General features: G+C 36.2%; 1 protein-coding gene across 2 annotated transcripts in view; it reads left to right on the forward strand.

The window, feature by feature from the left end:
* Positions 1 to 23,091, forward strand: part of MPP4 (MAGUK p55 scaffold protein 4) — a 60,619-nt gene that overhangs the window by 23,087 nt on the left and 14,441 nt on the right. For both annotated transcript variants that reach the window (XM_074299042.1, XM_074299043.1), the window contains exons 9-13: positions 1,402 to 1,473; positions 3,719 to 3,915; positions 17,674 to 17,738; positions 18,247 to 18,264; positions 21,441 to 21,479. In XM_074299042.1, coding sequence (XP_074155143.1) covers positions 1,402 to 1,473; positions 3,719 to 3,915; positions 17,674 to 17,738; positions 18,247 to 18,264; positions 21,441 to 21,479 — 391 coding nt within the window. The remainder of the gene's footprint in view (positions 1 to 1,401; positions 1,474 to 3,718; positions 3,916 to 17,673; positions 17,739 to 18,246; positions 18,265 to 21,440; positions 21,480 to 23,091) is intronic.

A 23,091-nucleotide genomic window follows, 5' to 3' on the forward strand; every position in this document is an offset into this window, starting at 1 on the left:
ATAAAATGGGAAAATAAAGTAAAGAAAAAATAATAATCATAATTATAACTAATATTTATTTAGGGTTTTAAGGTATGCAAAATGCTTTTTACATTTTGTTTCATTCACAACAACCCTGTGACATAAATGCTATTGATTTTCAATATTTTACAGATGGGAAAATTGTGGATAAGAGAAGATAAGTGACTTGGATAGGTTCTCCAACTAGTAAATTATTTGATGCTTAAACTCATTTCCTCTTGACTCCAACTTCTGCTCTTTATGTCCTTTATAAATCTATAAATAATATCATGATGAATATTGACTCACATTTTTTCAAATCCTAGCCAAAAAAAAAAAAAAACTACAAAAATTTGTTCAACAATTAACTCATTAACTGATTAGAGTTGCAACCATGGTCTGTATTAGAAAAACAACTAATATATTAAAAATCAAAACATCCCAGAACTCATTATTATATCATTAGATGTAGGTTTAAAACCTTTTACAAAGTATAGCATTCATTTATGCTTAAAACCCTATGAAGCAAAATCACAGCCTCTTTTCTTAGCATAATAAATAGTATTTCCAAATCCTTAAGCTAACCTTATATGCAATGGGGAAGTACTAGAAACTTTTCCAATAATGCAGCAATAAAGAAAGTATACTTCTTTCCCCTGCTGCTATTTGCTATTAATAGCAATTAGGAGAAAGAAATTAAAATCATAAAGATAGGCAAAGCACACAAAATATTCTTATTTGCTGATGACATATTAGTTTACTTAGAAAATTCTGAGGAATCACAATGAAAGTAACTGAAACAATTAGTGGCTTCAGAAGAATAACAGTAAACAAAATAAACTTACAAAAAGCAACATGCTTCTATTTAACAATAATGAAATCCAGAATAGAAATGAGTCTTATTTAAAATAACCCTAAAAACATAAAATATCTGAGAATCAGACTAAAAAGTACAGCCACTACCTACATTGGTGGAATTACATAGATAATACCCATATAAATAAATAGAATTATAAGAAAACAAAATGCTCCTTAAAAATTTAGAAACTAAATAATTAGAGAGAGATTCAGAATTTATGGTTGAGTTAGATCAATATAACAAAAATTACAATACTACTTAAAATAATTTACATATTTGGTATCATGCCAAGTTACTAAGGATATATTTCAAAGAGTTAGATAAAATAATAAAAATTATTTAAGGTGGAGCCTAAAACTGTTATGGTATATATGAAGAGATAATATGGAGCATGAGACATAAGGTCCCCTTGGGACATTGACCAATAGATGATCTTAATTTAGGGGGATGGACAATGTTGTGGGGAATGTTAGCAGACTAGAGGGAAACTAAAATCAATCAATTAGAAGTTTATTATAATTTTTCCTCTTGAAATTTTCTAGGCTATGTCTCATGGCACAATCATGTTCAAGGTGGTTCCAGTGTCTGATCGTCCCATTAATAACCAGACAATGGTAAGACTTCAACAAATCATTTCTCCATGTAGCAATAAAGGTTGTCAAATATGATATCTTTAACTAAATTTTACTATCTTGGTCTCTAAACAATGGATAGCTGTAGCTGCACAAAGCAGAGACAGGTTTTAGAGATCAAATAGCCATTTAATTATTCCCTTTTAGTATGAGGAATATAGTTTGCAAACTGGAAGTTTTCCTAGGCAAGAGACCATCTCTTATTGCAAGAAGGCAGAGATTTTATATACAAATCATAAATGGGAAGAGAGAGGGAAAGTGAATTACAATATAGTAATTTTCAGGGTTTAAGTGGTTTCCCAGGATAAGCCCACAAAGGCAGGATAATATGAGTGTTCTCCAGTCCTATGAGAATAATTCATTTAGTTCAATTATTTCAAATCCCAGAGTTCATTACTTTTTGAGGATACATACAGAGTTCTATAACTGGAACAGGTTGTAGGTTATAGTGAATTCTTGATTCACTTCACTTAACATACACAGGAGGGCAAGGTCAAGAACTGATTGATTATTTCAAGCTGTGTTGTACAACTGACTCCCTAGCCAAAAGAGACAGCTCTGAGAAATCTAAATGGTTAGTGTGTTTATTACACAGATCATCTTGATAACTATGAAAATCATAATAATTGTTCCTCAATATCCAATACCAGTGTTTTTAGCTCCTTGGATGTAGGAATGATTTCTTTTTGGTCTTTGGTAGTCCTACAGTGCAGTGCCTGGTATGTAGTAGGTACCTAATAAATGCCTTTTGAGTGGAATATGACATATTTCTTACTCAGAGACTAATGATATCAGAGGCAAAATGAGGAAATAAATACTAGAACTCAAGGAAAATATTAAGAGAAATGTGCAATTTGGTTAAGCAAAACACCAAGTTGATAGCACATTTGGGTGTCATAATACAGTAGGACAATTGTACTAATTGTAGGATTACTAGATAATGTAATGCCGGAGAAACTGAGGCAAGATAGAGATTAGAGAGTTTTCTTTAATATTTTATTAATTGGAGAGTTTAATTGACTGGACAGGACTCTCATCTCAAAGTATCCAGTAATGAATGGGGGAACCATGAACACTTTTATAGCTCTTCAGACAAAGGAGAGGAAAAAGCGGGAAAATCAGGATGGGGGGAAGTTATAAACTTTTACTAAAAGCCAGAGTCAGGATGTTTGAATAACAGAAGTCAAGATGTCAGTGAAATATCCGTGATAGTCTTATCTTTTGGAATATCTTAGAGGGGCAGTGTCATAAATTCTTGGGGGCAGAAGGAGCTAGGAGTCAGGAAGTCTGATCTGCTCCTCATCTCCCATTGACAATTTATAACTTTAGAGCAAATGGTCCTCAGTCTTAAGGAACCAGGGGGGTTTTATGACTTAGGGGACTGAGGCAGAACAGTTAAGGAAACTGAGATAGAACAATTCATGGAAACTCAGTCAGGACAATGAGGGAAACTAGTGCAGGGAAACTGAGGTAGAACAACTCAAGGAGATTGTGGCACAACAATAATAATCTTCATATTTTAGAATATTGGTGTGCAGTTAGTTTGTGTATCAAAAACCATAATCACCAATATTATGGTTGTCATTAGTAATTATTATTAATAACTTTATTTATAGTCATCATCTTGATTTAAAGTTGAATTAGAGATTATGAAGATATAAACTTGCTATGAAAAGCCCTTTGTGAATTTATAAGGGGATTAGAGAGTTTGGGTTCTATTTTAACAAGAATTGTGAATAGAACACTTGCTATCCTACAACTACTTCAAAGGATTTGTTTTTACTCCCCATTTGTTTTAACTCCCAATAGAATTAGCCTAAAGAATAATATTGAAACAGATATAGTGAGGGTCTCTCAGAGCTTTTAATAGGAAAAAAATATGATTATTCATACTAATTGTCTTGAATCAAGTAGAATATTAATAGATTAGATTTGGGTGCTTTTCTTTAAAATCTAGCAAAAAGAGGAGAATCTACTTAAGAGAAGGTTATGAAGGAAGGAAGAGGTAAGAACTTGCTTTCATAGCTGTACCATTTCCTGGGAGGAAGTCAGAGATTCACCTCCTTCCATCTTAGGAATTTAATTTATAATTAGTGATCCCTTTTATGGGAATAGGAGTAAAAATGGGCAGAGAAAATGAGTATAAAGAGGTGAATAGAGATCTAGAAAAACTGTTTTATTCTTCTCAGTAAAGGTTCTTCTAATGTAATTGTATGCTTTTCACCAGGTTTATGTTCGAACAATGGCCAAGTACAGTCCCTGGCAGGATCCCATTATTCCTTGTGCAGATGCTGGTTTGCCTTTCCAAAAAGGGGAGATCCTCCAGATTGTGGATCGGAATGACTCTCTCTGGTGGCAGGCCAGGAAACTCTCTGACTTTGGTGCTTGTGCTGGTCTTGTCCCTTCTAATCACCTTCTAAAGAGGTAGGGGAATTGATTACTTCTAGACTCTAATCACAGCAAAACAGAGGTTTGCTTAAGCTTCTATTGTATTTAAGATAATAGAGGGAAGGAGAATGAAAGGAAGAGGAGTGGAAAGGAGAGAGAAGGAGAAGAGAAGAAAAGAAAAGAGAGATCTCATGTAGCAATCTCATGGGATGTTTCTAACATGGGTCTAATTTCTGGTCATTGGCTTTGCATGTTCATAAATTCCATTTTGTCATTTCACTCTATGATCAGATCCTGGGAACTAATTTATATAACCAGAGACTCACAAGAGACATAATGATAAACTACATTGCCAATTTATGAATTTACATAGTGAAGCAGACTGATAAACAACACTGCCAATTTGTGAATTTACATGGAGAGACTCAATGGAATATTCATGATAGCGGTTCAGTACAGTTTTCCCTCTCCCTACCCCACAGAAAAGTCTGCTTAGGAAGCCTAGTTTTATTTATGTCAAATTTTAGCCTGTGAGGAAGTCTTAAGGGACTTTGTTGCAAAATTTTGATACTTATGTGCACATATATAATCCTGTGAAATGAACTGCAATACCAGGACAGATCAATCAGGATACTCTATCCCCTGGATTGTGCTGAAGACACAGCAACCAATTCTTTATTTGTCACTCACCTTTTTCATTATCTATTATGTCATCAAAAGCTTCTGTCACTACATTCTTCCTGTGTGATAGATTTTTTTTTTTGTTGAATGAATGGGAAGAAATATGGTGCAGTTAGAATCAGAGTCTGGGTTTGCTTATTGGCTTTCACCAGTACTACCTATGTGATCCTAGGCAAGTCATGTAAACTAAAGGCTTTGTGACATAATGGAAAAAAGAGAGCTTGGAGTTCCAGTATTGGTTCTACCACTTACAGTCTGTGAGATCATAGGGACTCCACTTTAAGTAATTTGCTTTTAGCTTCCTAATCCGGATCAGATGAATCTGAAGATCACTTTCAGCTCTAAATCTACAAAACTGCTCTTTACCTCAGTTTCTTATTTGCAAAAAGAGGAGACTGAGTAAGATAATCTCTAAGATCCTTTCCAGCTCTAGATCCTAGGATACAGTCATGATGATGATGATGATATTTGATATTTATATTCTCAAACACCCACATGGAGCTGTGATCTCATTGATTTACATGTTCTCGTCATTGGGATCTCTTTCAGGAGGTGATCAGTGGATTCTTTCCATTTCTATTTTTTCCTTTAGTTCTAGAATATCAAGACAATTGTGGTTTTTTTGTTTTGTTTTGTTTTGTTTTTGTTTTGTTTTTTTAAATTCTTGAAAGATTATGTCCAGACTATTTTTTTGATTATGACTTTCAAGTAGACTAATAATTTTTAAATTGTTTCTCCTAGATCTATTTTCCAGGTTAGTTGTCTTTCCAATGAGATATTTCACATTTTTAAATTTTTTTTTCATTTTTTGAGGTGGTGTTGGTTTGCTTTATTGTATCTTGATTTCTCATAAAGTCATTAGTTTCCATTTATTTATTTTATTTTTTGCTGAAGCAATTGGGGTTAAGTGACTTGCCCAGGGTCACACAGCTAGAATGTGTCAAGTGTCGGAGGTCAGATTTGAATTTAGGTCTTCCTGATTTCAGGTCTGGTGTTCTATCCTCTGCATCACCTAACTGCCCCTCAATTCTAATTTTTAAGTAATTATTTTCTTCAGTGAGCTTTTGTATCTCCTTCCCCAGTTGGCCAATTTTGCTTTTTAAGACCTTTTTTCTCATTAACTCTTTGTATTTCCTTTTGTTCCATTCTCAATTCTTTTCCTTATTTTTCTTCTCCCTCTTTTACTTGATTTTCAAAATTCCTTTTGAGCTCTTTCATAGCCTGAACCAAATTCTTATTTTTCTTGGAAGTTTTGGATATAGGAGCTTTGATTTTATCTTCTTCTTCTGATATGTTTTGATCTTCCTTGTTACCATAATAACTTGTAATGGTCAGAAACTTTTTCTGCTCATTTTTCTATGTTAAAGTAGGGCTCTATTTCCAGGGTGGAGGATACACCCCAAGCTTCAGGAATTTTGTGCAGCTGTTTTCAGAGATCCTTCTAGGGATCTGATTATACGTTCTCTTTTCTGCCCTGGAACTGTTAGGAATGTTCCAACAACTGTGGCTGTAAGATCTACTGTGCTAAAGCAACAGAGTCCTGCTTTGCTGGTGCTGGAGCTAAGACTGGGGCTGGGGTTGGCCTGGTGCAGTCTGGGCTGGTATCACATGCTGGACTTCCACCCTAGTGCCACAGAGTTTTTCTGCTGACCTGAAAAATGTTCAACTCCATCTTTGAGGGTGTTCTGATGCTCTAAAATTTGTCTAGAGTCATTATTTAAAGGAGTTTGGAGCAGTTTTGGGGAGAGGTTGGACAAGTTCCTGCCTTTACTCCATCATCTCAGCTCCGCTTCTGTGTACATGTTCTCTTCAGTGATACAGATCATGACCAATCCATGCCCACTTGACCTGGGGGTTGATTGTTTTTGTCCTTTTGGGACATCATTACAGGGATGCTCACAAAGGACTAGGGGCCTTTGTTAATTTCTTCTGTCCTTGCAAGGATAATAGTCTGGTAATCTACTGTTATCCCTTGACTTGCCCATTTTCTTCTTCTACCCTACATTTACCTGATTTTCCTTACATACACATATAGACATCTTTTATACTCCTTTTAAAAAGTTCTTTATTTCTATATATTGCATGTTTATGTATGCATCTTGCCCATAGTCACACATAGTCAGTGGGCATACTAATCAGTAGTCATGGAGCAGCTAAGTGATAGCAAGCCCTGAACTTGGAATCAGGAAAAGACACTTCAGACACTTACTAAGTGTATAATCCTGGGCAAGAAACTGAACCTCTATTTGCCTCAGTTTCTTCATCTATAAAATTGGGATAATAATAGGTTGTTCTAAGGATCAGATGAGATAATATTTGTAAAGAACTTAGAATAGTGCCTGACATGTAATAAGTACTGTATAAATGTTTATTTCCTTCCCCTCCCCCCAAAAAAACCCTCTTTGATTAGCTCACTTCCTCCCCTTTTCACCACCATCTCCTTCCAAGTAGACACATAGAACATACATCTCACTATTCTGGTCTAAGATAAGTGGATAAACAGGTGCTTACAAATTTGGACCTAAATATCACCTCTATTTTCAAGTCTGTAAAAGGATTAATATTAAGTGGTTGATAAGTAATGAATGAATGAATAACAAATAAATGAAGGATTAGATAAAGGGAACAACTGAAAGAACACACAGCATAATTTTACCATGCTAAATTCTGTTCTGGTTTAAATGAACAACTTATCTTTTTCTCCTTAATTTTTTTTTAATATCAAAAAGCATTTTGCATAAAAGAGAATCTTTGATTTTGTTTTATCCCTGACTCAGCAAAAATGGCAGACCTGTGTGTATTCTTAGAGATTATTTGACCTGGAAGTGATTATAGATTTATAGGATTAGTGCATTAGCGAAGAGATAAACAGAAGGAGGGGTCAAATCCTCCACCCATGACCATTCTTGAGTCTCTGGCCTCCGGAGGTCTTGGGAACATCTCAATAATAACTCTGTGGCTCATTTTTGAGATGCTTTAAATTATATAAGATGATGAGAAAAATGCATTATTTTGGCTTGTGAGCCTTTTCAGGCAATATTGAGGTTGGAAAACAAATTAAATTTCAGACCTGTTTAGCACAGAACACATTGAATTTAAACTGACCATGTGTCATATGACATGCTGATGGGGTTTGGGGGATCATGATTTTATATGATTATAAGTTTAGAGCCACAAAGGACCTTGGAGATCATCAAAAACAATTCCCTCATTTTTAGATGTGGAAACTGAGACAGGGAAGATAAATTGCCTAAGATCATATAGCTATTGAAGGTCTCTGCCATGATTAGAGCGCAGACCCTCCTTATTTCAAGTCCTATACCCTAGCTTCTTTGCCTAGAAAAACGTCTTATGACAGGGAAAAAAAAAACATATGTGTGAAGTAAGATATGTACTTCTCTTACTTCATGTTCAGTTTTGCCTTCAAAATTGAAACATTTGGCACACATGTGAAACCTTTGGCAAATTTGCCTGTGTTTTTCAATTGTCTGTTCATGTTTTTTCCAAGTCCCTCTTTTCACTCCCTGTCATTTAAGACTGTCTTTAAAAATATAAACATATATATATATATATATATATATATATATATATATATATATATATATATATATATATATATATATATATATATATATATATATATATATAAAATAGCTTTTTATTTACAAGATATATGCATGGGTAATTTTTCAGCATTGACAATTGAAAACCTTTTGTTCCAACTTTTCCTCTCCTTCCCCCCACTGCTGGAACTCTGTCTTCCCAGAATTCAGCTGGAGTCAAGATCACAAAACATCTTTATTCTTGATCTTTTACAGTCAAAGTCAGGGGCTTAGGCCTAGCAACCTCACACACACCTTCCTCCCTCAAAAGCCCAGAGAGACTGACTCAGCTTCTGTATCTCAATTCCTCTTCCTCCTCCTCCTCCCACACACGTCACTTCCCCCTCTTTGTCCCACCAATCAAGTCAGCACAGAACAGCTGGGGAGGGTCAACCTTCAAACAAGTTAATAGGGAACTGTCCAATTGGCAATTAGTCTCACGTGCTTCATTATCCAAGTGCATTGCTCAGTTCTAGCCCTTTACATCTCCCACTTTCTTTTGTTTTAGACCACAGGTGGTCACACCATCCCTGACTTTTCAAGGAGGTGAGAACCCCAAAAAGGAGGTGATCACACCCTCCTTGACTTCTCAGGAGGGGAGATGAAAGCACTAAAAAGGAGATAATCATGCCCTCTCTGACATCTCAGGAAGGGAGATGAAAAGCACCAAAGGGAAGTGGGGATTTGCTAGCGGGTTTCTGGGTTGAAGGGCCTTATTAAAGATGCACAAACCCATCAGCATGGTAGTTATTACACAAGCACATAGCAATAACGCAGAGGCTATTAGTGATGACTCTCCCCACAGTCAGTGCAGACTAGATGAGGTGTAACAAACAGGAATTGTACATGCAAGAAGTGATATAACAAACAATATAAATCAACATGGTTTTGTAAAAGATTTCCAAAAGTCCTAGAAGGAGGGTATGTAAACATCAGTCACACATACGCCTTCTTCAGCAACTAAGAGATAGTCCAAAACCAATCTATTATCCATTGCTTCACTTGTTAGGGAACCAATGATCCCCACAAGTTTTTGAAGTCCCACATCAGTCTTTTTATATGTTAGGGAATCCAATGATCCCTACAGGTTTTGAAGTCCCGCAACAGTCTTATGATGCCTCAGAGAATCCAGTGATTCCTGAGGACTTTCAAGTCCTACAATAGTCTTATGATGTCTCAGAGAATCCAATGATTTCCGAGGGCTTTCAAGTCCTACAATAGTCTTATCATATCTCATAGAATCCAATCATTCCTGACGGCTTTCAAGTCCTACAATAGTCTTATCAGAGAATCCAGTGATTTCTGAGGATTTTCAAGTCAAACAGTTTTTGATGTTCATGAGTCAAACGCCATAACTGCCAGGTTCTTTCAGTGGTGGGCACAGTCAGCAACGGAACCATCCAATGTTTCTTGGGTCTTCTCCTTCGTTTCAAGGGTCTGCTCCATCTCTCTCTGATGGATAAGGCAAATACGGCTTGTTGGCACCCATCTGATTCCTTCTCCATCTGTGGAGGTACAAGCAAACCCTCTCCCCCAAGCAGTTAACCTATCTGGTCCCTTCCATTCATCACTTTCTGGGTCTCTCCACATCACCTGGCGATTATCTAAAGACAGTGGAGCTGCTAGCACTGGACACTGCCTTTCCAGTGGATTATAAAACCTGTCTGCCGAAGCCAGTGCATCTTTGTCAAAAATTTAACAATTAATGGTATAGAGAACTAAATTTAGAAGTTCTCTAGGGTTACCTGTGGCTCCCCCTTTCTTTTGTTTTTGGAGGAGTATCTTAATATCTCTGTTTCTTCTCTCTACCATTGCCTGCCCTTGAGGATTAAAGGGTATGCCAGTGGTATGTAAAATCTTATACTGTGCACAAAAGTGTGTAAAATGTTTGGACGTATATGCAGGTCCATTATCTGTTTTTATTGCTTGTGGCACACCCATAATTGCAAATGCTTGTATAAGGAATTCAGTGACCACTCGGGCTATCTCTTTTGCTGCTTGCATTGCAAATGTGAATCCTGAAAAGGTGTCTACCACAACATGGATAAAAGATAGACGGCCAAAAGATTTATAATGAGTCACATCCATTTGCCAAATTTCATTAGGTCTCAAACCATGAGGGTTCTTCCCTGGAGGGAGTGTAGGAGCATGGAAAGGAAGGCAAGCTGTACAGGCTTTTACTATGCTTCTAGCTTCTTCTCTTGTTATTCCAAATTGTAAACGTAAAGCTCGAGCAGCCTGATGATATTTAGAATGAGATTCTTGGGCTTCTTGAAATAAAGGAGGATTGGCCAACATGGTTAGAAGGCTATCTGCCTTTGAATTACCATCAAAAATAGGACCTGGAAGTCCACTACGGGAGTGGACATGCAAAATATAAATCTTACCTGGATGCTTTCTCACTCGCTCTTAAAGTTCCTTAAAGAGCTGATATATATTGGAGGCTACAAATTTTATTTGGGCTGTGGCAATTCTTTGTACCACACCTACTGAATAGGCCGAATCAGATATTATATTTATGTCTCCCGATAATAGGCAAGAGCTAGAATGATTGCATACAATTCATTCTGCTGAGTGGACTGAAAAGGAGTTCTGATTACTCTCTTTATAGTTAAATCATGAGAATATACAGCCCAAATATTATGTTTAGATGAATCTGTAAAGGTAGTTGGTCCTTTAAGAGGAACTTTAGAAACATTTTCTTCAAGAATCCATCGCCAATTATGTAACAGTCTGGTTATCTTTAATGGAGACCCGTGTGTAAAATTTGGAGCCATGGCTAATAAAATTTGCCACTCTGGGATGGTTTCACAGCACACATTAACTTGTGCATTAGTATAAAAGGTGTATATCTTGTCAGGTCTTATCCCAGATAATTGTACTGCTAGTTTAATGACCTTTAATAAAATTCTAGCCACAAGCACTGGGTAAGGAATAAGGCTTTGTTCTGGTTGTGCTGGGAGGTTCACCCACTCTATCACACTGTCTCCTTGATGAAAGACTGCTGAGATGTGCGGTTCCTGCAAAACAAGAGAAGGGAATTATAAGGGCCCTTTAAATGGGTGGCGCCACAGCGCAACAGGAGATTGAGGCCCAGAAGTATTCTCTGTGGATATAGGACTGCCCTGTGGGTGGGATCCTGTCCATATGGAGATAGCTTCGTAATGGGTGATGGCTCTCTCGCTGATTGGCTGTGTGTGTGACCTCACAGGCTCTTTATAAACCCACTGCAGACAGCAGTCCCTCTCTTTACCTGGTGCTCTTTAACCTGGCACCCTAGCCTGAGGTAGCCAAGCCAAGCTGATGGATAGCCAAGAGGTAAGGAGTTTGGTAGTGAACATGTGGGTCTTCTGACCAGGTGTTCACTAGGGAACCAACAAGTCAGGGCATCAAGTGATGTGAGTAGGTATAATAAAGGCTTTTAAGATTACACGTGACTGTTCTTGAGTGCACTACCAGTTATTAAACTACTATTCAAGAAATTGTGGCCAGAGACCTTTGAAGGCCTCAGAGGAGGCCAGCCGGATAGAGTTGACACTGCAAAGGTCAGTGGTCAATGGTACTCTGTTGGGCCTAGGGCAGACTAGTAATTGTAACTGCCAGGAGGGCATGTTACATCCCACCACCTCCCCTAGATGGCAGGTTGACCAATACATGTTAAAAATGTTAAAGTATAAGTTAAATACAATATATGTATACAGGTCCATTGTCATTTTGCTGTACAAAAAGAATCAGACTTTGAAATAGTATACAGTCATCTTTGAAGGAAATCAAAAATGCAGGCTGACAAAGGTAGAGGGATTGGGAATTCTTTGTAGTGGTTCATAGTTGTCTCCCAGAGTTTTTCTGCTGGGTGTAGCTGGTTCAATTCATTACTGCTCTATTGGAACTGATTTGGTTCATCTCATTGTTGAAGAGGGCTATGCAAGACTTGTTGTCTATAAGGACTGGCAAATTTTTTTTCACATAATAGCTGATTTGCTGGATTGCTATTCCAATTGCTGAATCATTAATCCCTGACCCATGCAATTAATCCTTTTAAGTTCAAAGCTATAGATGTTTCTTTTTTCTTTGATAGCAGGTAGAAAGAACACTTCTCTGAGAGGACAAAACAGCCTGTAGGGAGGGGAAAGGAGAGGCTGGTGTCCCAGAGAATCAACAACAGTGGACATGGGGTGTAAAGGTCTAAATCTAATTTCTAACACTTTTTTCTAATATTCCTATAGAGCTCATCCTCAAATAGTTTATATTTTTAGGTTCATCAAACCATGGTTTATTGAATTCATTTGTTTCTGATTCTTGCTTTACCTATTCTGTCCCACTGTTCTATTTTCCCATGTTTTAATCCGTACCTAATAGTTTTCATATATTTTTTATTTTTAAATTTCTTTTTTTTTATTATGAGCCTAGAAAACACAAACATTCTAATATTCAAAAAACAAAGAGATGATTGTATATATAATTATGAATTCCTTTTGCATACAGATTGTATTTTTAAATGTATATTAAATGTAATATGACAGTACCCAAACTACCTTCACTTGTCTTTGTCCCTTTCAGAACTATTTTGTTCTTTTTGGAGTATTTTTTAAATGTTTCATTTTCTCTCTTTTCTTCTTTTTTGTATTGTTATCATGACAGCTCTCCTCCCACCATCATATCTCCCCTTACCAAAGAGAAGTCTTCCTTTGTAACAAATAAAAAGACTTGAGAAAAAAAATTTAAAGCATTAGCTATATATAAAAATTCAACACCTCTGGTACAGTGGTTCTCAAAGTATGATTCCAGGATCCTGGGAGTTCTCAAGACTGATTCAGGGGGATGAGATCCAAACTATTTTTAGTTACTAAATGTCTTGATTTCTATTACCACGCATGTCAATAGATCCTCCCACATAAATAATGGCTCATTGTGGGGTGTCTTTATAATTTTTTAAAATGAAGAAATCCTATTTCTTATGCAGCATGATAATGTGGAAATATGTATAGAAGAATTGCACATGTTTAATATATATTGAATTACTTGCCACCTAGGGGAGGAGGTAGGGAGAAGAGAGGGAAAAAATTTGGAACACAAGCCTATGCAAGGTGAATGTTGAAAATTATCCATGCATATGTTTTGAAAATGAAAAGCCTTAATAAAAAAAATGAAGAGATCTGAGACCAAAAAGTTTGAGTAAGAACCTCTGTTCTAGTCTATATATTTTCATAGATGCTTTGGGATCCTTCATGATGTTGTTATGGTATTGGATTGGCCATTACACTAATCAGACTTATTAACTTTTTAAATTATTTTCCTTTTGCACAAAATATTCTTCTGATTCTGCTTATTTCACTATTCTTTGGTTCACCAAATATTCTCAGGTTTCTCTAAATCCATGTTACTCATCATTTCTTATGGTGTAATTCCATTACATACATATAGATAATTTGTTTAGTTAATTCTTGATCAATAAACATAGTTTCTAGTTCTTTGCTACTACAAAAGTGTTGCTACAAATGCATTTGATTTTCCCCTATAAAATAATTTTGATGATCACTGCTTCATAATTTAATCTTGAATTCAAAAAGTCCTCCTAATCCTCTTTCATTCTTAGCCCCCCACCAATTATTTCCCTTTAAGATTCTAGCCTTCTACTCCTCCAAGAAAATTGTGTACATTTTGTCTCATTCTATAAAAGTACCTCCTTGAGAATTTAGTTGACAGAGCACTAAGTCTATTGAAATATATAAACATCAGGGTTTTTTTTGGTGGATTTAATCTTTATCCTAATCATTGAATGAATTATATCAGTTTCTTTTTTGTTTTAGGGGATTTTCTAAGTGAACTACTATATCATCCACAAATAGGGATAATTTGGTCTCTTCTTTGATGATATTTATGGGGTGAATATTTGAATCTTATTCAAGATTTGACCTTTTACAAATCATTTGATCTCTCATTGTTTTATAAATGATGAGAATAACATTTAATACCAATATACCTCAAAGAAATGTAGGTGAGTCAATACAACACTATTTCTTAAGTAGTATAGATCTCAATCAAGAAAGCTAGGCCAAATAAATGATAGAATTTCTATTATGGCCAGGCATGGTTGGCATATATTTATAATCCATTCTTCTGAAGGAGTGGCTTGTGGCTAGTGGATCACCTGAGGTTTCTGAACTGGTAAAGCAAAGCAATACAGTGAGCCTCTAAGTATATGGCCACTAGGCTGCTGTGTCTTTATATTCAATATTCTATGGATTCTTGGACAAGTGGTTAAAATAAGTGCTTTCTGTAGTTGAATAAAGATTTTAGGATGTACATTATTCTATATTTTCACTGAAAGTATTCTCAGCATCACTTCAGTAGCAAACAGGACAAAATGAATGTTCTCCATATATATTCTAAAGATTCCTGTGGTGGTGAATTGGTCATGAATTACAATCTTTTTTTTTTTTAATTTTTATTATATATATATTTTTTATAATATTATCCCTTGTATTCATTTTTCCAAATTATCCCCCCTCCCTCTATTCCCTCCCCCCGATGACAGGCAATCCCATACATTTTACATGTGTTACAATATAGTCTAGGTACAATACATGTGTGTGAATATCATTTTCTTGTTGCACAATAAACATTAGAATCCGAAGGTACATGCAACCTGGGCAGACAGACAGTAGTGCTAACAATTTACATTCACTTCCCAGTGTTTCTTCTCTGGGTGTAGCTACCTCTGTCCATCATTGATCAACTGGAAGTGATTTGGATCTTCTTTATGTTGAAGATTTCCACTTCCATCAGAATACATCCTCATACAGTATTGTTGTTGAAGTGTACAGTGATCTTCTGGTTCTGCTCATTTCACTCAGCATCAGTTGATTTAAGTCTCTCCAGGCCTCTCTGTATTCCTCCTGCTGGTCATTTCTTACAGAGCAATAATATTCCATAACCTTCATATACCACAATTTACCCAACCATTCTCCAACTGATGGACATCCATTCATCTTCCAGTTTCTAGCTACAACAAAAAGAGCTGCCACAAACATTTTGGCACATATATGTCTCTTTCCGTTCTTTAGTATTTCTTTGGGATATAATCCCAGTAGTAGCACTGCTGGGTCAAAGAGTATGCACAGTTTGATAACTTTTTGGGCATAATTCCAGATTGCTCTCCAGAATGGCTGGATTCTTTCGCAACTCCACCAGCAATGTATTAGTGTCCCAATTTCCCCACATCCCCTCCAACATTCATCATTATTTGTTCCTGTCATCTTAGCCAATCTGACAGGTGTGTAGTGGTATCTCAGAGTGGTCTTAATTTGCATTTCTCTGATCAGTAGTGATTTGGAACACTCTTTCATGTGAGTGGATATAGTTTCAATTTCTTCCTCTGAGAATTGTCTGTTCATATCCTTTGACCATTTATCAATTGGAGAATGGTTCGGTTTCTTATAAATTAGGGTCAGTTCTCTATATATTTTGGAAATGAGACCTTTGTCAGAACCTTTGTTTTTAAAAATATTTTCCCAATTTGTTACTTCCCTTCTAATCTTGTTTGCATTAGTATTATTTGTACAGAAACTTTTTAGTTTGATGTAATCAAAATCTTCTATTTTGTGATCAATAATGATCTCTAGTTCTCCTCTGGTCATAAATTCCTTCCTCCTCCACAAGTCTGAGAGGTAGATTATCCTCTGTTCCTCTAATCTATTTATTATCTCCCTCTTTATGCCTAAATCATGGATCCATTTTGATCTTATCTTGGTATGTGGTGTTAAGTGTGGATCCATATCTAATTTCTGCCATACTAATTTCCAGTTTTCCCAACAGTTTTTTCCGAATAATGAATTTTTATCCCTAATGTTGGAATCTTTGGGTTTGTCAAAGATTATGAATTACAATCTTAAACACCTCTATTTTCACAAACAAATTCATAAAGTTTAGTCATTTGTTTGATGCTCCTTTGCTGAAAAACTCTGGGCCAAATTTATTTGAATGTTAATTACTCAGAGTTTTTTGATTCCACTTTTGGGTTATAGTCACTTCATAGATTCTATCTAAAGGTAATCAGTTTTCAGTTATAATCAACAAATCCAGTGCTTTGTTATCAATCCTTACTTGTTCACTGAAGTGCTAATTAAAGTATTTCTCTGGATTTCTGACCTATTTGTTATATTGTCTAAGAATGTTGACCAATCTTCTTCTTTAATGCCATTAATGTGTTCATCTTTCTATTGCTGCTTTTAAAGGAAGCTCTGATACCCAAAGTCTCAAAATTGAGAGGAAATAAGGCTCACCTTTTATTGATTAAAAGGAGATTTACAGCAAGGACACTGGGGCCTTTAGTTTCTCTAAATGATCCTCATCATCTCCAGGTGCATGGAAATGCATATAGTTTTCAGGGCAGAATATGATTGTTCACGTGGTCTTCAGAAACTCACCAGATCTGAAGCCTTAACAACCAGTAGCTGAAATTATTTTTAACACTTTGAAAGGAAGGTTGAAGTGAATCAAATCATAAGGATAGTTTTTTCTCCTTTTAGAGAAATCCATAAGGGAAGGAAAAAGGGCTTAAACCTCTTCATATTGTGAACAGAAGAAAAGAAGCACCATCACAGAAACATTGGTCTTAATCCCAGGTGTCTTGGAGCCCTATATTTTGTTAGTATTGAACATGGTTGTGATTGTGGTAATTATTGTTTTCCTCTAAGGTACTTTCCAAATCTGTTATAGCTCATTGTACAATATCAAAAGTTAAGACTGGTATTATATGGGTGATAAGTGCTTTAAATATACTCTTACCATTCGTCTCTGATTTTAGGATGCCAGTAATATTCTCAATCCATTCAGTCACAGTCTTCTCCTTTATTATGGATATGTTTTACCTGAAGTAGACTTCATTTGTAGATATTGCCTTCATCCTTTAATTCAATGTGACATTCAGAGTCAAAATTGAAGACTTCTCTATGTTTCCTTGATGGACATTGAAAATTTTACATTGATTAAGTCCAAATGACATTTTATGTCACTGGGAGAAGATTCTGCAAGATAAAGAAGCCAATGTCATTCATATACATCAAGTAATAAATAAGATGTTTCAACTCAACTCCTTTTCATGATGTAATGAGTAAAATAGAAGGACCAAGAAGGCAAAGCCCAAGCTTATTTGATTTATTAGCAAAGGCATGGAATTTGTAAAGAAATTAGATTCAAAACTCTCAGAAGGCTAAGAATTCTGAAGAAAGCTTTGAAAAGATTTTTATGATAAAAACACATTAATTATTTTTAGATTTAGGACTTTCCAGAGTTTGGGGGATTCCATTGATTGCATGCACCTGCATCCTATAAGGAGTTACTAATGGTACAGTGATGGATAATTTCCCTAAAATGAAATGATTTACAGGAAAATGAAACTTTAACTCAGGAAAACAAATCTTAACTTAAACAGCAATAAAAAGATGTCAGCAGTCATGCAAAATGGAGTAGGTTTGGTTCTCTTAGATATGAATTTCTTTTTACATAGGAAGCAGCGGGAATTCTGGTGGTCTCAACCCTTCCAGCCTCAGCCCTGCCTCAAATCTACCATATGTAAGCATGGAATTTTCTTCTTTACCTTTTCTTGGGGTCGACCTTAACCATGGGTGAAATATATGGTTATTTACACATGAGTTTACAGGTTTAGTTGAAAGTCTTTCCTTTCTCTCTCCTTTCCTCCAAATAACTGCCTCACCAAATTCTCAGAAATTCATTTCTTTGGGTTCTTTTGGGTCAGATGATATGGTGGTTAAAGCACTGGAACTGGAAACAGGAAGACTTGAATATAAATTATCCCTCAGACAGTTAGCCCTACTCATATTACTTAACTACTAACCATTTCAAAAATGAGGATAAAAACAGTGCCAACCTCCCAGAGATTTTGTATAGATAAAGTTAAATGTTTGTAAGGCACTTTGCAAACCTTAAAGTGCTAAATAAACAGTAGCTATTATGATTTTTTTATTTAAATCTATTTAAAATTGTGATGCTAGATATTCTGTTCCTTTTAATTTACTTATCTTTATTTTTTTAATTCCCTGCTTCAATCATTTGTGGCCAGTGAGCACTCTGGACGAAGGTAAGAAGTAGTAGCACCTACAAGAAACCTATTGATTTTTTAAAAAATTCAATTCCATTCAAGTCATTTGATAAGATGTTAGCCCTTTGAGGCAGGGACTATTTCATTTTGATCTTTCTATCCTAGCACAGGGCCTGGCATATAGTAAGTATTTCATAAATATTTCTGGATTGTATAACAGTCCTTTTGATAAGGCTTGGTGTGACTGCCTTAAAGAGAGGTCCAAAGTTCCTAAAGACATTGGGAATTGCTTTCTTCCCCTTTCATTGGCCTTCTTTTTTGTCCTTCCCTAGATGAAAATTCTGCTCTCTCTAGTTCTGCTCCCCATCTTCTTGAGTTAGAAAGAAATACAACTACCACAATATTTGGAAACCTAGGTCCCCTAGCAAGAGTCAGTCTGTCTTGTCAAAAGAATTCCTACAATTGATTGAATTGAACATTTATTTATTGAATGCCCACTGTAGTTCTAGATCTCTGTTCCTGACTAAATGTCACTGATTTTACGCCATAAAAAGACATTTGTGAAGTTAACAGATCAAAGCCAATTAACCCCAAACAAGGCAAAATAAAGACACTAAGCAACAATTGAAAGAGAAATTTTTAAAGCCTTTGACATCCTCCTTTTATACTTGGCCAACTTATCAACAAATCCTAAAACTCATAGGGCTTAGAGAAATCAATACTGAGAAGCAAAAGTTCACCAATTATTCCATTACTCAAAAGTATGAGTTTAAAAACCATTACTGTCTTCAATTAACTTATATTCTATTAGTTGCCAAGGAGATGCCATTGGAAAGGAGATTGCCATGTTCAGTTGGTAAGCTAGAATGGGGATTAGTCTTGATGAGGTTTGGACTACCATGTGGGTGGCTAGGAAATCAGGATTGAGGAACCTTTAAGTGTGAATAGTAGATCTGGTCACTTTGTTGTGGCCCATCATAGAATGTATGCAGAAGAATGGTAATTCTTCATTAGAACTCTGAACCAAGAGTCATAGATCTGTGAAAGGTTAACATTCTGATGCCTTTATGACAATAAACTCAGCCCATGGGTATTACTCATTTCCCCAATCTGTGCCTAGGTCTCTTTATTTGTAAAATGGAATTGAAAGTGGGTATTTTCCTACTTTTTGAGGCTATTGTAAGAGGTGATAAAAATCATTAAGATTGTGAAATAGTGAAATCAAAGTTTCTTAATCTACACCCATATAGGGTCATGTAACTGAATGGGGAAGTCCCCCAAAATTTGGCAACAGTAAAAGGTTTCTGAACCAACCTCCAAAAATAAATTCAAAATCAAACTCATAATGAATCCAAGGTGTTTCTAGCTTGCTAGTATTGCACTGAGTGATTTCATTGCAGCCTTGGTTCTGAACATACAACATGTTGAAGACTTTAGCTTAACAAGACTGAAGTCTCCCACTGCTTTCAGGGCCATCATAAGTCTCCTGATCTATATCTGGCCAGATGGCTCTGGAGGGGAAAGTGAGGCAGGTGACCTTGCACAGTTCTCCCTCACTTAAATTCAATTCTCTTGCATGTCATGGCATCTCCTCCCTGATATCATGGTCCTTCTTGAGAATGAAGGACAAACAACAACATGTGTTATTTGCACTGCATGTGCATAAATACTGCCAAAAACATCTCAGCTCAGATTTGAGATGGATCCTTTAAAAATTTCTCTGTTGAAAAGGGATTATGAGTGAAAAAAGTTTAAGAAGTCCCGTTCTGAATTAGGGGTTCTTACCTTGATGTCAAAAAAACTTATTTTTAAAAATCTTTTTGGCAAGGCGATTGGAATAAGGTGGCTTGCCTAGGGTCACACAGTTAGGAAACGTTGAGTGTCTGAGGCTGGATTTTTTAACTTGGGCCCTCCTGACTTTAGGGGTGGTGCTTTATCCACTGCATCATCTAGCTGTCTTGTCCACAAATTTAAAAAAAATAATTGCATTTAAATATAATTAGTTTCATTATGAACTTGTGTATTTTAGTTTATGCATTTAAAAGAATTAGGCTTTCCTAGACTGCCAAGGGGTCTGGGCACAAAAATATTAAGAAGCAGTTCTCTAAAGAAACATCAAGATTCAATTACTGTAATGGTAATTTCAACTTTAGCATCTATTTTCACAGAACACTAGTTTCTAGAAACTATAGTTTCCACAACTATAAAAATGGGGATAATAATAGCACCTATTGTAAAGATCAAATGAAATAACATTTATAAATTGCTAAGCACACTATCTTCATAGAACAAGGCTGCATGTAAGGCTTAGAACAAGTAATTAGTGTTTTACGGAACTTTGTTTTATAAGCCCTCAAAATAATTATGACATGGACTTAAACCTAGCAGACATAAGTAAATTAAACCCTTTGACATTCAAGTGACATTGATGAGAGGTCATATGATAGAGAAGAAAGCAGCTAGCTTTGGAGTCAGGAAAACCAGTTATCATGAGTGGACAATTGAGACTTTGCATAAAGAGTAAAATTTAGAGCAGGTTGAAGGCACTTTTGGTCTTTCAGCAGTCCAGAAAACAACTGGGCTTAGATGCTAAGATCTAGAATAATTATTTTAAGTCAGAAGCTACCAGAGAGCAGCCACACCCACAAACTGAACCCTTATATCACTTCTACCCTCAAAGTGGTCTCTCTGTATCCCCTGGTCTGTTTGGCCACATGTGCTGAGCATAATTAAGGGCACATTTTCTATCTCTGGGCCCTGGATGTGTTTTTGTGTTATCTCTGAGGAAGACCTGAATTCAAATCTGCTTCTAGCTTTGTGATCAATCTCTTAATGTGCTAGGTAACTTCTTAATATTATAAGTTGTCGATGAGATAATCAGTTAGTTTTATTTTCCTCTCCAAGAAACCTAGAATATTGAAAATCATGTTGCTATCAATCATTGAGGTATAGATAGGGAAGGCTATTTTTGACCAGACCAGATAAAATCCAGCAGTAGTTATGTATAATAAATGGAAAACTGAATTTGGGATCAGGAAGAACATGGGTTCAAATCCTGATTCAGTCATGACCCTGGACTGGGCACTCTCAGTTTCAGTTTCCCCATCTGTAAAATAAGGGGGGTTGGACTCAGTGAACTCCAAGATCCTTTGGTGATGGGTTTTATTTTGGTGCTGACAGTTTCCAAGTGACTTTCTTTGTATGCTCATTTACAGAGGATGACATAAAAATTGATGAGAAGTGTGTGGAAGAAGGTAAGAAGATCTACTTCTAGTTATGTAAATGTAAGGAGAGATCTCATCTCAAAGCCTCCAGAAGAATCCAAACACTTTTTATAGGGATGAGGAGAGGGAGGATGCCAGTTCTTTCAGCCACACCCCAAGCTCAGGTTCTGCTGGGCTCTTTGCCATAACATAGGCTGCCTTCCCCCACTTTGGTTTACTGGGTCTCCTCCTGTCTTTGTACCACTCTCTCTCCAGGCCTTCCATGGCCTTCAGGGACCCCAGTGTCTTCAGATCATCCTGGCGTGGAGTAGACAACTCCCTTTTTCTCCTTATTTTCCCAGAGATAAAGTTTAGGTTTTTCAGAAAAGAATTTCTCTAGCAGGTAGGGGAAATAAAATAAAATAAGCTTTGAAAGTATAGAACCGATACCATATAACATGTCCCATTAGTCTTAGTAAACTTCAGTAATTATTAAATTTAAAACTGCATTAAGACTGAGGACATTCAGTACAGGGATCAAAAAGACCTGAACAAATACAGTCTTGGATATTGACTATGTGGGTGACCCTGTACAAATCAATAAGTCTGCCTCAACTATAAACATGGGGATAATAGCACTTATTGTGAAGATCAAATGAATTAACATTTGTAAATTGCTAAGCACAGTGCCTGGCACATAATAGATGTCATATAAATATTTCTTTCCTTGCTTCCTTTTTTTTTCATCCTCTTTTCTGCCCTTCCCCTATCCCATTCTCCCTCCCTTTTGTCTTCCTTTCTCCTTTCTTTGTCTTCCTGTCTCCTTTATTCCTCTTCTTGCCTTCCTTCCTTTTCTCTCCTTTTTTTCCTTTTCTCTACTTCCTTCCTTCCTTCTCTCCTTTTTTCCTTTTCTCTCCTTCCTTCCTTCCTTCCTTCCTTCCTTCCTTCCTTCCTTCCTTCCTTCCTTCCTTCCTTCCTTCCTTCCTTCCTTCCTTCCTTCCTTCCTTCCTTCCTTCCTTCCTTCCTTCCTTCCTTCCTTCCTTCCCTCCTTCCTCCTTCCTTCCCTCAAAAAGAGGAATTTGTCTGTCCCAAACTCTGTCCACATTTTTAACTCCAATCCCCTGATTTCTTCCTGCTTAGAAGCCAAAGGAGCAGATCCCAGAGTAGGACAATGAAAACTTTTTACGCATAAGGTCTTCTCTGTAGAAATTGTTGTATAGTTCTAACATTTGGGATTTTTTTTTAAGGCTCTGATATGTGGCTTGTGTAATATGTATACCAACAACTCTTAGCTACATAATACAGAAGGTCTAAGAATTGCCTAGAAAGGATTTCAGGAACACACACACAGACACACACACACACACACACACACACACTCCACAACAATATAAGGTATTTTGGCCCTATCAATTAATCTAGCCTTGAATTATGAAATTGTCATTAGAAAGTTGTTCACTACTACAAAACAATTGCCATCACAAAACTCCTTGTGGTACTCTAATGTTTTACTTATACATGGACTATTTATTACAAATTGCATACTGCTGCTTAAAAAACATATTTATATTGCTGAGTATGCTTCTTGGTTTCTCAAAACTGTTTATGAGAATTAACTTAGCACAAGTCAAAGGTGCTTTACCTGAGATGCTATAGCCATCTC

This window comes from Sminthopsis crassicaudata, chromosome 3, assembly GCF_048593235.1.
Source record: "Sminthopsis crassicaudata isolate SCR6 chromosome 3, ASM4859323v1, whole genome shotgun sequence".
Classification (NCBI taxonomy): Eukaryota; Metazoa; Chordata; class Mammalia; order Dasyuromorphia; family Dasyuridae; genus Sminthopsis; species Sminthopsis crassicaudata.